Source organism: Stegodyphus dumicola, chromosome X1 (assembly GCF_044657685.1).
Source record: "Stegodyphus dumicola isolate Sdum_Otavi_A_Nest chromosome X1, ASM4465768v1".
Classification (NCBI taxonomy): Eukaryota; Metazoa; Arthropoda; class Arachnida; order Araneae; family Eresidae; genus Stegodyphus; species Stegodyphus dumicola.
This window is the reverse complement of record NC_140780.1, coordinates 221,226,468-221,242,634: the sequence shown is the minus strand read 5'-3', so window position 1 is coordinate 221,242,634 and position 16,167 is coordinate 221,226,468. Positions and strand designations below refer to the sequence as shown.

Genomic DNA, 16,167 nt, shown 5'->3' with positions numbered 1-16,167 from the left:
TTACCACTCGACTGCTGGTGGACCCACGATATTCTAAAAATCATTTCAATTGATCTCTGGCAACCCTGACTAATATGATTGATTTGGAGCATTTTAATTGAACTTAACTTCAATTTTTGCAACTTTGCTTGTTTCATTTTAATGAAGCTTCTATGTTTTCACCCATTTTCAGTCTTTCAAAATAAAAATATTACTCTGAGAATTATCATTTGAAACTTCAATAACAGAGGTAGTTTAGCCAAAGAGAAAGGGAAGCCAAAAAAAAAGTTTGGGAGAACTATGGTAATGTACCAAACAAGATTATCACAATAAAACAGATCTATACTCTTTGTTTTTATGCGCCTTTTAGTTTGATTTCTGAGAAGTTTTTCTTTAACTTTTAATGCTTTACATGAAAATCAAATTAATGCTGTAATATTTGTATTTTACCTTTCCTAAACTTTTTATTTTCGGGCAATTTAACTTCCATTATCAAATACTTTTTTCTTCACTGGTGGGCTGTGACTGACAATAAAAGAAACTTAAATAATATATAATATATGACTTAAATAAAAAATAAAAAATGCTCAGTTTTATCTTTGAAATACTGACACCACTTGAATTTGGTTATTTTATGAAATAGTCAGATAAATTATGCACATAACTGGTAGAAGTCTCATATTTCTTATTAATTACAAAAACTTCCGCAATTATCTAATAGATGTTTATTAAAAACAAATGAAAAAAAATTAGGTACATCTTTGAAAACATCCACTATTATACATAAGATGTTGAACAAACGTTGATTCTGCAGATGAATACAAATTATTATATAGATAAAATATATTTTTAGTAAAATATTCAAACCAATTTATTTTGTGTGTGTGCAGCTGTATTATTGTAAATCCAACACAATGTAAAATAAAAATACCTAAAAAGGAAATAATACTTTTAGAATACATTACAGACAGAAATGATAACTAGAACATGATCACCTATAAATATATATATATATATATATATATGCACCTTTCTTCACAACTAAAACATTAATGCAAGTCAATTCCATTAATTTTCATCACTGCTTAACACATATATCAAGGTGTTCCACAGTATCACAGACCAGTTATTTCACACACACAAACAAACAAAACAAAACAATAACAACAACAACAACAACAAAAAAAAAATGCATATAAAGGAAAACAATAAATTTCATGCAAGCATATATATATATATATATATATTTACACATGAATACACACACACAGTATCTGTTAAGATATGCCAAGAAAAATAATTTTGTCTTCCTATCCATCCATGATCATATGCAATACACACAAAGGCATTAGCATTTGTACTTTAGATGACTATGCCCTATATGGCTATAAACCCTATTAAACTTATGAAGAAAATATTTTATATAAATATAAAATTAATTATAAAAATATGTATGTACAGATTTCAAGGGGAAAAATACTTAATTGCAAGAAAGAGTTAAATTTGATGAATTTAATTTATTGTTAAAAATAACTTTAACAAGTTAAAATAGCTTTTTAATGACTAGCATTTTCACAAATTAAATTCTCAAATACTTAACATGTTTACATTTAAAAAAAAATCCTGAATATTACTAAAAAGTATCACTTTAATAAATAAGAAAAATACGTGCAAAAATCTTTACACTTATCATAAAAGAAAAGTGCAAATAATTAAACATTCATATATTACTATCCCAGGCAAAATATTTCTAGATACAAAATAACAATTTTAGAGAATTTATGAATTAATAACATAAATGTTTTCTGTAATTAAAACTTCACACTTAAAAAGCCCATGAAAATGATATGAATATTTTAAGTAACATACAATGAAGTTAAATTTCTGAGAATATGTCAGAAATATTAGATCACAGTATGATGCTTTACATTTTTAATTACAATGATATTCACAGAAAACTACACAATCTGAAGTTCTTAAAGGTTTTTCATGTAATGACCAAGGCAATCTTTTTAATTTACATATTAAGCAAATAATTAGCCATGATATCTGTTTAGTAGAAAAAATGAATTTATAACAAACATCCAAAGGCCAATAACATGTAATACATTAAAATACTACAATATGATAATAAGCTATGAATGGATGAAAGAAATGATTACATTCCACGTTTTATATAACATTAGGTTTATTAAGAAAATTGATTTCAACTTATAATCATGAGGTACAGTATTAAAAAAAATTATTCCAAAAATGTATTGAAATTCATGCATTAAATGGCACTGACTAAGGATGTCCAACATCTCTAACTCAAGCAGTAATAACATAAATGATTTACATCAATATTTATATAAAAGGAAATACAATGTAATTTGGTAGTAAATGTAGGAGGAAAGTAACTAGTTATTATGCTACACAAAATATTTAAAACACTAATACAGTCAAAAGTCGTTAATTCGGACACCCATAATCCGGACCTCAAAGCTAAAATCTTTCTGCGCATGCGCCGCGTTGACGCATGCGCATAGGCGTTTTACGCGTGGGCGCAAGACATTTACGACTGCGCATATGCGTCTGCGCAAGGGCACAATACGTTTTCGCGTGCGCGTTTAATGTATAACAGACGGTATAAGCTAAAATTATCTATTTCAGTTAATGTTGATGATTGCGTTGTTCCTTAATCTTCGAATTGGATCCGGCTTATTATTTTTTGCAGACTGTAAGAGCAATTTTATAAAAGTAAGCTTGAACTTTCGATTATGTCAAATAGAATTTCCGATGCTGGAGCTCCCAAAGGATCTAGAAAACGAAAGTATGTTTCGATATCCATCAAACAAAAAACGAATTGCTACAAAAAATGGATAAAGGCATATCCTTTGTTTATCTAACCGTTCCGAAATCTGTTTATCAATTTCACGCTGCTCTGCGCGGGGGGGCGGACGTTGCGGCGCGCAATGAACTGGAAGTTGATCTGTCAGCACTATTGTTATCTTCAGGGCAGATGTTTTTATTTTATTCGGCTTATAATTCCTTACTAAATGTAGTATTTAATCTCGATGTACCTTCTTTGATATGATTTAAATCAAATTCCTCGTCGTTATAAATATCACGAATACAAATCAAATAGTTTTCTGGTTGCAATTTTCTAATTTCGGCTATGCGTAAGGTATGCTTTACGCATGCGCGCGTTGAAAGAAATGTTTAATAAAGTAAACAAATAAATATTAGGCTTCTTTTTTTGTAAATTTTGATACCCTTTACATCATAATTGCTCATTATTTTATAAATTACGGTTTCATATTTTTAATTTTATAATTTCTGCATGCCATCTTACCAGATTTAAACTGATGATCTATAATCCGGAAAAAGCGATAATCCGGAATCGCCGAAGTTCCGACGAGTCCGGATTAAAGACTTTTGACTGTAGTATCTTCTTATATAACTATTGCCATATGCTGATTAAAACTGATGTCTAAAACCAAATATCTCATCTAAGGAAACCACTATTAAGGTAAAATATATAGTTTCTTCGCAGATGAATAAAAGTTTTTGACAACTTATCTGTAACAGCGATAAGTCATTAATACAAACTTACAGCGTATTGAAAAGATATAACAGTATCAGAGATACAGTGAAATAAAACCCATTCCAGAAAAATAAGTCACAAATACCTAATAGGCCTTTTGGAAAAAATAAAGTCTTCCTACTGTAAATTATTTTTAATAGACCATGGTGATATAATAGACATAATATCATAATGAACATCTACCATTAGTATACTGAATAAGAAGGCTTAATATAATAATTAAAACTGTGATTTCTTAATTTTTGACACAGCACAGAATGAAAATTTATCACACTGCATTCATAGAGGCAAGTCTTCAGGTACTGAAGTTGCTAGTATATAGGCTAGTCATATAAGATGTAAAAAGTCTTTCTCTCTCATACAACACTTTGAGAGGCAAGGTTTGATTGATTTATAACACAGAACATCTTATCTAGCAATGCACAGAATAACTCATATTATCAATTTCATTTTGCAAACATTTATATGGTACTTAAATTTACATCGCAAAATTATGCATTATTAATGTGAAATTATAAAGTTCAAATTAATCAGAAAGTTTTTTTTTTCAAACTTTTAGAGAGCATTATAAATTACTCATATTGCAATTCTATATGTGCATATACTTGTTTCTACAAAAGAAATTTCATAATTATAGCTGCTAGTGTATAAGCATGACAGGAAATACAATTTGTTCGATAACAACTTACACACAATATGGAAATTCAGATAAATGTATGTGTTTTATGATAATACTGACTGCCCGGTTTATTTCCCCCCCATCATTCTATAATCAAAATACTTTGAAAACCATATATAAGTTCTCTGCAAAGCCATTCCTTCAAAAGCAATTAGATCCCATCCTTTTTGCCATTAACAACATAACCTATTCACATAATTAATTTTCATTTTTCCGACCCCATAGAAGTATTCATCCTAAGACAAATAACCTTAAGCACCTAGCAACAATTAATTTTCAGTTCTCATCAACTTGAACAGGCCCTTTGACCAATTAAAAAAACACATGTATGAAAGAAAAAAAAAACCCACTTCCTCCGTACACGACTTTTTTTAAGCAACTCCGTTCAACATTTTATATACAATCAGACCAAAAGGAATTTTTGGTGTTTTATCCTTATTATGATTTCATTCTTGGCTTAAAACAGTGGCTGAGCAGTAAAGTCGATGAACACTGGTAGTTCGGTCCGAGGCCCACGAACGGGCTGGCTGCATGGGTGTTTTTCCCATGTGTAACATGTATACGAGCCAGTTTCCCTTAGAAAGTCCTCCACGAAGGCATCCCTCCCCTTAGGCAGATAGCCCTAGTATGCTTTGCCATGATTAAATACACCACACCACATTCTTGGCTTAAAATACAATACCCAGTTGTCAGATTATAGTTAAGAGGAAGGTGTTATTTTTCTAATGAAGGGCAATAATTCCAATCCATGTTTCTTAAAAGTTTTGAAAATTATGATTTAAGCATTTTTTTTATAGGTTCCAGTCAACCACTTAAAACAGATATGGTGCTTGCCCGTATGACTTTTTGACATAAGTAACCAGTACAATTACTTTTCAAATTTGCTCGGGGCAGAAACCGAATGTTGCTATGCACCACTATTGGACCATGCATAAAAATACATTATGTAGTTCTTTTCTACCATGATTTATTACATAGCTCTCTCCTCCCATTAAACTTTCATATTAGTGCTTTATTATTATGGTGTTTATCTGCATGGCTATGCTTATGAAATACATACCAATTACTTGAAATGTGCAAATTTCATAGGATATTCTTAAAAATCTGCCGTATGTTTTAAGAAATTCAGCCTAAATCATGAGAGAAGAAAGGTGTACATCCACATTCCTGCTAAGTAATTAACTTAGGAAAATCTCATGAAGGCACAATATCTTGTACACATTCCAATTAATGTCTCATTTTCTAGAATTCAAGTCCCAAAAGCTAATGAGAATATGAGTGGGGACAGAAAGAAGTCCTTTTGGATTTGAAGTATTAACACTTTTGTCATACATGCAACAAAACACACACACAAAAGGTTGTGTTAGCATGTAATTTTTCCAGCAAAGGTGGTGAAGAAAGAGATGAAAATGTGTTACTCGGTGTCACTTTAACCAGGTCTACAGTACACTAACCCAGAAGCAATAAACAAAACACTAGATAAACCACACATAAATTGCACTTTTCATAACAAAAAACAGCATACAAGACATATTTTCCTATTTCAATAAATTGAATTCTTCAATTTTCCAACTTCCGTTTCACTGCTAAAGATACAGGAATACACACACACACACATACATATGAAAAACGGAGGAAGGAGGAGTAAAAACATTGTATAAACACTGAACAGTAACTAACAAGAAATTTTCATGAAACGTAAGCAACTCCAGGCATACAATTCTTAGTTTTTTTTTTTTTAAATACATTAAATATGGAGGAAGTATAGGCAAGGAAGATTACTCATACCTGCAACTCAATATCCTCCCCTCCCCAATGGGAAGATATAAAGAGCTCATTGAAATTAAGCACTTTTTGCTAAGATTGGTTAAAATCAAATGCAAATCTTGCAAAAAATGTCAAAATTGCTCAAATTATATAAAAAAAATTAAGCAATTTTTCTGAATATTGAGCATTAAATATATAAGCCTACAAGCATTTATTTTGATTCTAACAAATTATTAAAGAGGGGCAATAACCTTTCTAAGAGCAATGGAAACTAAAAGTACTAACTGGACAGAGCCATACTGAAATCAAGTAAATTAATTCAACTGTCAGCTTAAATTTCTTCAAACGAGAACATAAAATTCAATTAAAAAGTAGGATAATTTTAGAACTAAAAATGCAAAAATAATTCATGCTAGAATTTGGCACATTCAGATATTTACAACTGTTGAAAAAAATAATAAAAGTGAAAGACTGTATATCAGTGGCTTCCTTTCAATACAGACAAAAGCCAGACAATGTATTAACACAAACTTCTACATTAATTTTTGAACATACACATACTCTAAAACACAAGAGATTTCAGTCAACACACTTTTACTACGCCTCATAGACTCTTTAGTTTCTGAACAACAAAATCAGAGAAAGTTCATTAAAATACTTTTATTTCTGTCTGAACATAATATATATAATGCATATGAAAGCACACACACAGACAAATTTTTATAAAATTTTAGTTTGTCTAAACATTATGCATAAATGCATATATACAATATTACATATGTACTATTTTTTAATACCTTCAAAATATTAAACAAAATTATGAGTGGGATATAACCTAGGCACCAGGTACTTCCATTTCTGCTGCCTAAAAAGACACACTGAATATGATAACAGTAACCAGTAATTAAAAAAAATATAATGAACATTATTTAAAACCAGAATGCCCAAATTATTGCACTTAAGATTACATAGATAATATAAAAAATAGTAAAAACAGTTTAAAACTGATTAGCCTAACAAGTTTGAGGTTGACAAAAAGGCAGCAGGAATGGAAACTTTGGAGTCAAATGCATTTCCATAATAATATTTCAAGAGGGAGACACCATAATAAAATTTCACAAACATACTTAACATATTTATAATACATTTATCACCTTCTAATATGATTGTACAAATATTAAATAAATATGCAAATATATTATATATGCTTATGCCATTAATATATTTTATGTTACTATGTAACTAGTTAATACATTAACAGGAACAAGAAAAATGTTAACAAAAGGAATGCTGTGTTTGTTTTCATATGAAATTTTTCACACTTGTTAGGATATAAATCTTGATCTATAACAGCAATGTTAAAGTATGATAAATAGGCACCAATAATAAAGCAGGAATCACAACTATGTACATTTTATTCTGTTCAATATATTTACACTTCAGCTTTACATAATCCTTGGTTTCAGGATGTGTACAACCAGAAAGCAGGTTAATCACAGGTAAGAATCTCAGTCGAAACAGAGGACCTATTCATTTCTTAAATAAGCCAGTTTTAAGTAGCGCAGATAATTCACTTTAAACAGTTTTCTAAAATTTTATACGTTATAAAAGTTAATGGCTTTACCATGACATTACAGTGACCAATATTTTTACAGACAAGCTATTTCCTATACTATCAGTTAAAAACATTTCACTTAACAGTAAACAATGAAGCATTTTTCAGTTCTGCACATGAAATTACAGCCTTTGATTATGTATTTACACAGTTTCTAATACAATACCAGAAGATTTTGTGAGCCTTAAGGTAACCTAGATGTGCATTTTATTGATATTCAATACAGTATATCATCTTGTCAAACAATCTAATACCAAATGGAAGGTTCACAGCATAAGCCGCATAACTACAATGAAAAGAGAAATAAATACCTTGGCAGGAATAACAGTATTTCATTGGTTTGAATAATTAAATGTTGTTTTCAAACTTTTGTGATGAATTACAGTGCTTTATCTGATATATCCAGATATAGCAATCATTTATGATAGTACTATATGGGCATAGACTAGTCCTTACCTTTCCAAGCAACAAATAAAGCAGTCCATTCTTTCATAAAAAGAACTGATTATAAGCAAAGCACTCTGAATTTTATCATGTTTTCACCATAATTCAGCCTGCAATTCAAACAAAATTACATGTAAACCTAAGAAGCAGTGCAATTTTAAGCCTGAAGCAGAAAAGAATTATATTATAGGAAATTCAGCTCAGAACGATTATCAGCTATCAAAGGGAGAGCAAAAAGAGCACTGAACACATACATGAGTCTAATCGAGTGGCATTCTTAAAGCAAAAAAAGGCGATATTTTTATGTACATACAATATAAAACAAGAAAAGTATAAGTCTCCAGGAAGTTTTGTCAGAAGTGAAACATCATAAGGACAATTATATAGCAATTATTACATAACTCTGATTCAGATGAGGCTCAAACTTGGAAATGTGCACTTAAGTATGTAACTATTCTACTTAAATTAGCATAGGATCTAGACAGAACAGTGTTAGTAATAAAATATCAATTCAAGGCTTCTAAGAGCAGACGTTTTTCATAAAAATGCAGACATACTTTTTATCAGATTAATCAGTATAAGAGAATAAGCATTTACTTACGAACGAACAGTAGGAAAATTAAAAATGAAAGATTCTTTCATTGTAGAGAAGCGAGAATTTCTACTTACAAATGTGGTACCCGGCAATAAAGCTGCCAGAAATTTACTTTTCAATTTAAGTTAAAAAGTAAATTTAAGTTATTGCCTAAATGGCATATTTCACACGGTAGACTTTGACAAGCTCAAACAAGGAAGATCTCAAGTCTAGCAGCACTGAAACAAGAGAAACTCTAAAAGACCAACAGTAATGTGAAACTTACCATGAAAAAGGAAATACCCGATGATCTTAAAATATACTTTAAAATATAGCAAACTTTTCATTTTATTTTCTCATAAGACTTCAGTGATGAAAAAAGTGAAAAACATGGTTTTGGTAAATTGGTTAAATGCAACCTTAATTGAAATGTGCAAACTATAAGCAATTTGATACTTTTTTTAGCATACTGTATTTTCTACGCGGTTACTTTTATGACATATATTTTGTTTTGCAAGATTTAACAGATCTGAGTTCCAATAATGATAGAAAAACTAACAAAACAGCTATCACATTATTATTATTTTTTCAATGTTTCAAAATAGTGCTAGGTGAAGTTATGCCACTTGTATTTTGAACCTATCAAACTAAATGTAATAAATATTCATAAAGCAGCAGGGAAACATCACTTGGCCTAGCCCTGATAAGTAAACCTTTTTTAAATATTAACTTTTTAGTTTAAAAAAATTAATTTACAATCTTAGATTGATTTTATATATCACTGAAACTTCCAAGAATAAAGTAAATATCACACATTGAAATATTCAAGAACAGACAATTCAGGTAAAAAAAATATATATGCTAGTTATGCAGGTAAGACAAAAGGCCATAATATGCACATAAAAAGTTTACCATGAAAAAATATTTACCTAACACCTACATACTCAATCCAGATCACCGAGATCTTTCCCAAATGCAATTTACTTGAAACAGGTTTTCAAAATTTCAGAAATTATTTCTGGAATTATGGAATGTTTAATGAGTCAGATAATATCTTTATTTGCAATGGAGAAAAAAGTACGGTTTATTCTAGCTTTTCTTTTTAATCATACACAGTGATGTGATTGTAAAATCTACTTCAGGCTAACAAACAAAGCAGAATATTTTAAGAATGAAACAGGGTATGGCAGCTTGCTTTAAAATGTTGTTGTTAAGAAAATTAAAATACTTTTAGTGCACATTTTTTTAATAATTATATTCAGAAATTAAATTATGACTATCTGAATTTGTAATTTTGCACTATCAAAAAACAGCCATCATTATCAGCATTTATTCAAGCCACTTCAAATGCTTTCTTTCATAAAATATTATGGCTGTATTAGTCAGATTTCTAAATTGTAAAAGTCAGATTTCTAATTTCATTTAAAAATGTGGTATACTTTCCTTCAGAAAGAGGAAAAAATTTAATTTATAATAATTTTTTTATACAATGGGGGAAAAATGCAGAACAAAACTCAATGAACTGTAGCTTGCTGAAATACAAGTTGAAAATTCCATATTTGTTACTTAAAATAAGGTTTCACCAAGGCCTAGCTCTTCATATTTTGGAAGATCTTCAAATTATCCCATTATTTCTCATAATCTTGTTCTTATCAAATGATATATATATATATAAGAGAATCTGTCAGGAGTGCCTGAAAGTAAGTTATGTCTATGGGCTTTGACACACAGGCTTTGAGTTTTTTCACTAAAGATTTGACTTCTTTTTACAATTTTAGATATCTGAATTTCATTATATATATATTTTTTCTTTTAAGCATTGCTTAATTTTTAGTCCAAAGTATAGTACCATTGTAGCACAAAAATTTCAGTGACATTTTTTATTGTTTGTTCTGGTGGTATAAAATCTAAACACAAACTACAGAAACTATCCTCATCTTTTTGTAAATAAATGCACAAATCTTAGTAAAACTGCATTCACAGAAATTTTAAGCTAACTATCAATTTGCAGTAGTATTTTGAAAAAAATTGGTAACATTTTGCTTTGGTAGTAGTCGGGCACAAATAGATTCATTTCATTCAACATACGGACCAAAAACTGATAGTTATTTCAGCTTTGTACAGCAGAGACTCCTAGATGTAACTTCAGGAACTGAGGCACCAATCACAACACTGCATATATCTTAAATCTAATACAAATCACTTTTATGATTCAAAACAGATCACAGCTATTATTATTTTTCATAACTGATGAAACTATCTAGGCCTTAAATGATTTTCTACCAGACATACAACCACTGTCTAATAGTTAAGTTTGATAATAAAGAAAGTACATTCCTAGGAATTTTCAGGAAAGTCTGTATAAATATTTTTATAGAACAAAAATTAAGCTACTTTTTTTTCCCCTTTCTAGAACATGAAACCTGTACAAAACACAAAATAAACTCATAACATTTTTTAAAAACTACATCGATAAAGGAGGTCTCATTGTTTGATTTGATTGTAATAATGATTCATTACAAAAAATATATACATATATACGTTTTTGGTCTGCCATCCTAAGCTGGCAATCTGTACATCAAATGCTCATAAACGAAAAGCGAGAAACTCGCTTTCTACGCATTTTCATTCTCTACATCACACTAAATACATAAATAAAGTAAAGCTTGACTAGATTAAAATGTTTCTTGATAGAAAATAATGTATTATCGCATAGTTTGTATACAAAATAGATCATCTTTAGCAATGCAATTACATTTCAAATAAAAGTTTCTATCAACCATTTCATATTGAAGCAAAAGAAGTCTTTCTAGATCAAAATTAATCATGTTCCTTTGTTTTTAATTAAAAATACGAAACATTGATATGTAGAAATTATAAATACACAGTTTCTTACAGCAAAGACAACACATATCTGTACAATGTGAATGAAACTTAAATGCTTTTAATTTTGATTTTCATAGTTCAACTGATACAAGTTGCCTATTATACAGTTGAATAATTATTTGCTAAAATCTTAATAACATGAATCTTATCCTAATTAATATGACTCAAGAAGAAACTGGGAGATATGGGTTGCAATATTATTAATAATTTAAATAATAAATTCCAAATACAAAATCCCCCCCTCCACACTCCAAAACAGAGACTTGAAAAAACTATGCTAAGAAAATTGACAAATTGTAACTATGTAAAAATACATACCAACTTCATGTCTTTTTAACCTTTTGCAAATAGCTGCTGTGTAGATGCAACATACAGGAATCTACTTTAAAAGATGATTGATGTCCAAAAGTATCAAAATAAACTTCAGACTAAAAGATGTCTGATGCATACTTGTGTACAGCATTCTGTATCTATTATAATGTATGTAACGCAATTTTATAAATGCTCATTCTAAAAAATTAGACTGCTTTTTTTTTTTTTTTTGGGGATAGAACTATGTACACCTGTCATTACCTCCTAAGTCCATTAGTATAATTAAGTTTATGCTTTAGTCCCCTATCCATGAGCAGAAAATGTTTTACTTGCATTACAACTTTAAGAAATGAAAGCACAATAAGCAGAAAGATTAACTTATGTAGGTAAAGTGTTTTACTATTGCAAAAGACTTTGTTTTTATTACAGCAATCAAATAGCCATACAAGTTAAATATATGAATTAAAATATAAATGGAATCAAATATTGTCTAGTAGAAAGGATAAGTAGAAGTGCTTATTCTTATGAAAATAAATAAACAGAAATCTTAAGACAGTAAAAATGAATTTAAAGAATCCAATGATCTGTATTTTCAACTGCATAATAATATAAAGCAAATTTAAAGCATAGAATGAAATATTTACACTTTAAAAATTCATGCAAAGAAAGATTCAAAAGTGGAAAACTACCAGAAGACATTTATCAAGAATAGGAAAATGTTTCAGAAAAAGATTAATGAACAGAGGTAAAATTTATACTAACTTTAATAAAAATTGTAACTAAGTCCATAGCCACATAAAAAGAATGACTGAACATTTTAAAAGATTTTGACACTTTTCTATAAACTAGGATTAAGGAAGAAATTCTGCCACCTTTTACAGCAAAACCTTTAGTAGCAATATCTATCATTTAAGTCTTAGCAGCACAATTCCTTGACTATTGCAAAAGGTTAAAAAGCATATTTTAAATTAGAGATGAGGTATTTTTGAAACTTTGCTCACCTCTCATCATTTGAAGTTTTCAAATCCTAGCCTATAAAATAATAAAACATTTTAACTATAAAATTTGGAAAGATTAGCTTCAGTAATTCCAGTATTAGAACTCATTATAAAAGAACATGACTACTGCAATTTCAGTACATCTAGATCACCAATATCACTTTTAATTTCAAGAAGAGAATTTAGCATGTCATCATTAGAGCTTCTCTGTGTTCACTCATATAATTATTTCCCATTTCTTCTTGCTTTGATTTATATAGATTCTGGAAAAATGTAAAAATTCTGAAACATTACATAAATGTTTTTTTGAAAATTTTATTGAGAAAATGAATTTCAGTTCTACGAGATTTTTAATCATGTACTTTTGTTACAGAATTTCATTTGTATTGTCTTAATAAATAGAGATGTGGGAGATTTTTGAACAAATTCAGATTCCAAATTTTGTTTTAATTCATAATTTTAGTGTTAAGTAAAAACGTTTTTCTTATTCTTATATATGAAAGATTTGAGAACATTTTAGGATTTGATTTCAAGAAAATTTATAATTTTCCCCATCTACAATTTAAACTTATAAATCTGACACAAATTAATATGTATTAAATATTTTCATTTTAATTGAATAATCTAAATTTAAAGAAGGAAATTTAAGAAGTATACAGAAATCTACGCATGTACAATTTATGTGCAATTATCCAAAACATAGTCTCAAATGGTGTTACCATTCTATATTTAAAAGGTTTCAAATTTATGCATAAAAGAGATAACAGTTACACAAATTAGTAAAGAATATCAAATTACGATTATATTGAATTAACAGAATGTTAAATAACCAATTTATAAGTTTGCACATATTAGAAAAGATTCACTATATAATGGCGAATAAGTTGATTCCTTATACATAAAAGTATGTTTTTTTTTATTATCTATTTATTGAGTTTCAATAATAATTTAATATAAATGTGCTATCAGTTGTAGCCACTAAACTTAGCAATCATACTTTGATTTACATTAATTAATAAAATAACAACTGCCAAAAGGTTACACAGACAAAGCAATAATAAAATATTTTATGCATTTTTATTATAACATGCAGTGATGATACTAAAAATTCATACTCCCAAATTCGGATAAGTAAAACAAACTTCAGTAAAAAATTGCAAGATGGGACAGTTATAATATGACAAGACAGTGAATAAGAAATCAATGTATCAAGTACTGACTAATTGCCCAGTTTTCTCTTTCAAAATTTACATCACCAACATAAATGTTTTATTATGAAAATTATATGATAATGAAAAATAATGCATATTATTTGCACATATAACACACATACTAGAGTATCTAGACTTAAAAGGAAAGAAATAAATAGAAAAGAACAATATAAATATACATAAATACATATACATATATATATACACACACACACAAGCACACAAAACTCTTATTACAACATAGTTTGCACTATCAATGTTAGTTTAATGTGTGAATTTAATTCTCATCAATCACTGCTGCATTTAAGCCTCTTAACCCTCCACTTTCATCACCAGAAGCAACATTTTTCAAAACATTGTTTACAAAATCAGCAGAGCATCCAGCTACTTTAATCACAGCTGAAAAATACATAAAAAGATTCAAAATATATCATACAGCAACAAATTATAAAAGAACATAACTATTAAAATAATTAAGGATCATGTAGCAAGACAGCAAACAAACATCCAAATAAATTGGCAATGTTAATACAGTACAAAGTCCGTAATCCGGACGTTCCTTATCCGGACCTCAAAGCCACAAACTTTTTTTTGTACGCTTTATGCATGCGTGCGTTGAAAGAAATGCTTAATAAAGTAAACAAATAAATATTAAGCTTTTTTTTTGTAAAATTTGATACCCTTTAGATCATAATTGCTCTTTATTTCAAAAATTACGGTTTCATATTTTTAATTATATAATTTCTGCATGCCATCTTACCAGATTTTAATTGATGATCTATAATCCAGAAAACCGTCTAATCCGGAATCGCCGAAGTCCCGATGAGTCCGGATTATGGACTTTGTACTGTACTATATAAGATTTTATTTCAAAAAGTTTAAGAGATTTAGACCACAGATTGGCAGAAAGAAAATTACTAGGACCATAACAGTAAGATGAATGTTACAGTCCAATATTTTCAGGAAGCTTCCTGTCTTTATTTTCATTTCTGCTGAATTAGATCCTATATACACAGCTATGCATATCTGAAGAGAGCAACTGTAACTTCCTCAAAATGTTGGACTTTGCAATTATCAGCTAATCTCCCCCCAAATGGCAGATAGTGAACAATTACAAATGTAACCCAGTCCATTAATCTATACAAGGCCGGATGTGGTGGTCTCTTTATTATGGAGGCACCTAATAGGTGGGGCACCATCGTTTTTCCTATGAAGGGACGGACAGTTACAACCATGCCTTCTCCGGGATTTGAACTCAGGCCCTTCAGCATCACAGTCAGCTTCCCTGACTACCATACCGACTGGGTAGCTTAACAGCTAACCTTAATGTCAAATATTCCTGTTGCCATAAACATGACTTTAATAAACATAAGGTTATGCAAAAAAATTATATGAAACACTACACTTTTCATATACCAAAATTTTCTTCAAAAAGCCCAAGTACTAAAGATGCACACACACACTTTTTAAATGACATGTGCAATAATCAGTATCACTATTGTATTACTATTGTAAGTATATTACTCTATCTTAGGATGGTGACGGATCTGCATAATCTACGAGAAATTAAAATTTCAATGCAAGGCATGTTTGTGTAATATAAACACATATTTAATGTATTGTAAAGTTGTTAATTTTTGTTCATCCAAAAAAGCTGCATACACTAATAATTACTAAATGATGTTATAACTACAGACTACATATGACAAAACAACTTGTGATTAAGAAAATATTCAAATAACATATTTGCATAAACAGAAAACATTTTTTAAGGTGAAGATTGAGTAAGTTACATAATTACTTTTTTTTTTGGCACAGTGTTTGATGTCCATAGAACCAGTCCCTTCAAACCTTAACCCCTTCGCGACGGGTAGCGCAAACGCGCGCTTATCGCGGAGGCCGGCAGTGTCTTACGCAAGCATCTGTCCAGGGCCGGGGGCTTTTTTGCTATTAAGCCTAAATCCATGAAATTTCCGAAGTATCAACGCATTGTTTAATAATGCTCTATAGAGTATTTAAACGGTTTATGCTTTATAGATATTTTTATATATACTTTAATTACCTTATTTCTTGTTTAAATGCATGTTTTACACATTTTATTTTCATTACTTACCAT

At 29.3% G+C, this 16,167-nt stretch overlaps 1 protein-coding gene across 3 annotated transcripts in view; it reads right to left on the bottom strand.

The window, feature by feature from the left end:
- Positions 1 to 689: 689 nt before the first annotated feature.
- LOC118204541 (uncharacterized) overlaps positions 690 to 16,167 on the bottom strand; it is a 135,062-nt gene continuing 119,584 nt past the window's right edge. For all 3 annotated transcript variants that reach the window (XM_085808554.1, XM_085808553.1, XM_085808555.1), the window contains one exon: positions 690 to 14,450. In XM_085808554.1, the coding sequence (XP_085664680.1) occupies positions 14,329 to 14,450 (122 nt within the window). In that variant the 3' untranslated portion in view covers positions 690 to 14,328. The remainder of the gene's footprint in view (positions 14,451 to 16,167) is intronic.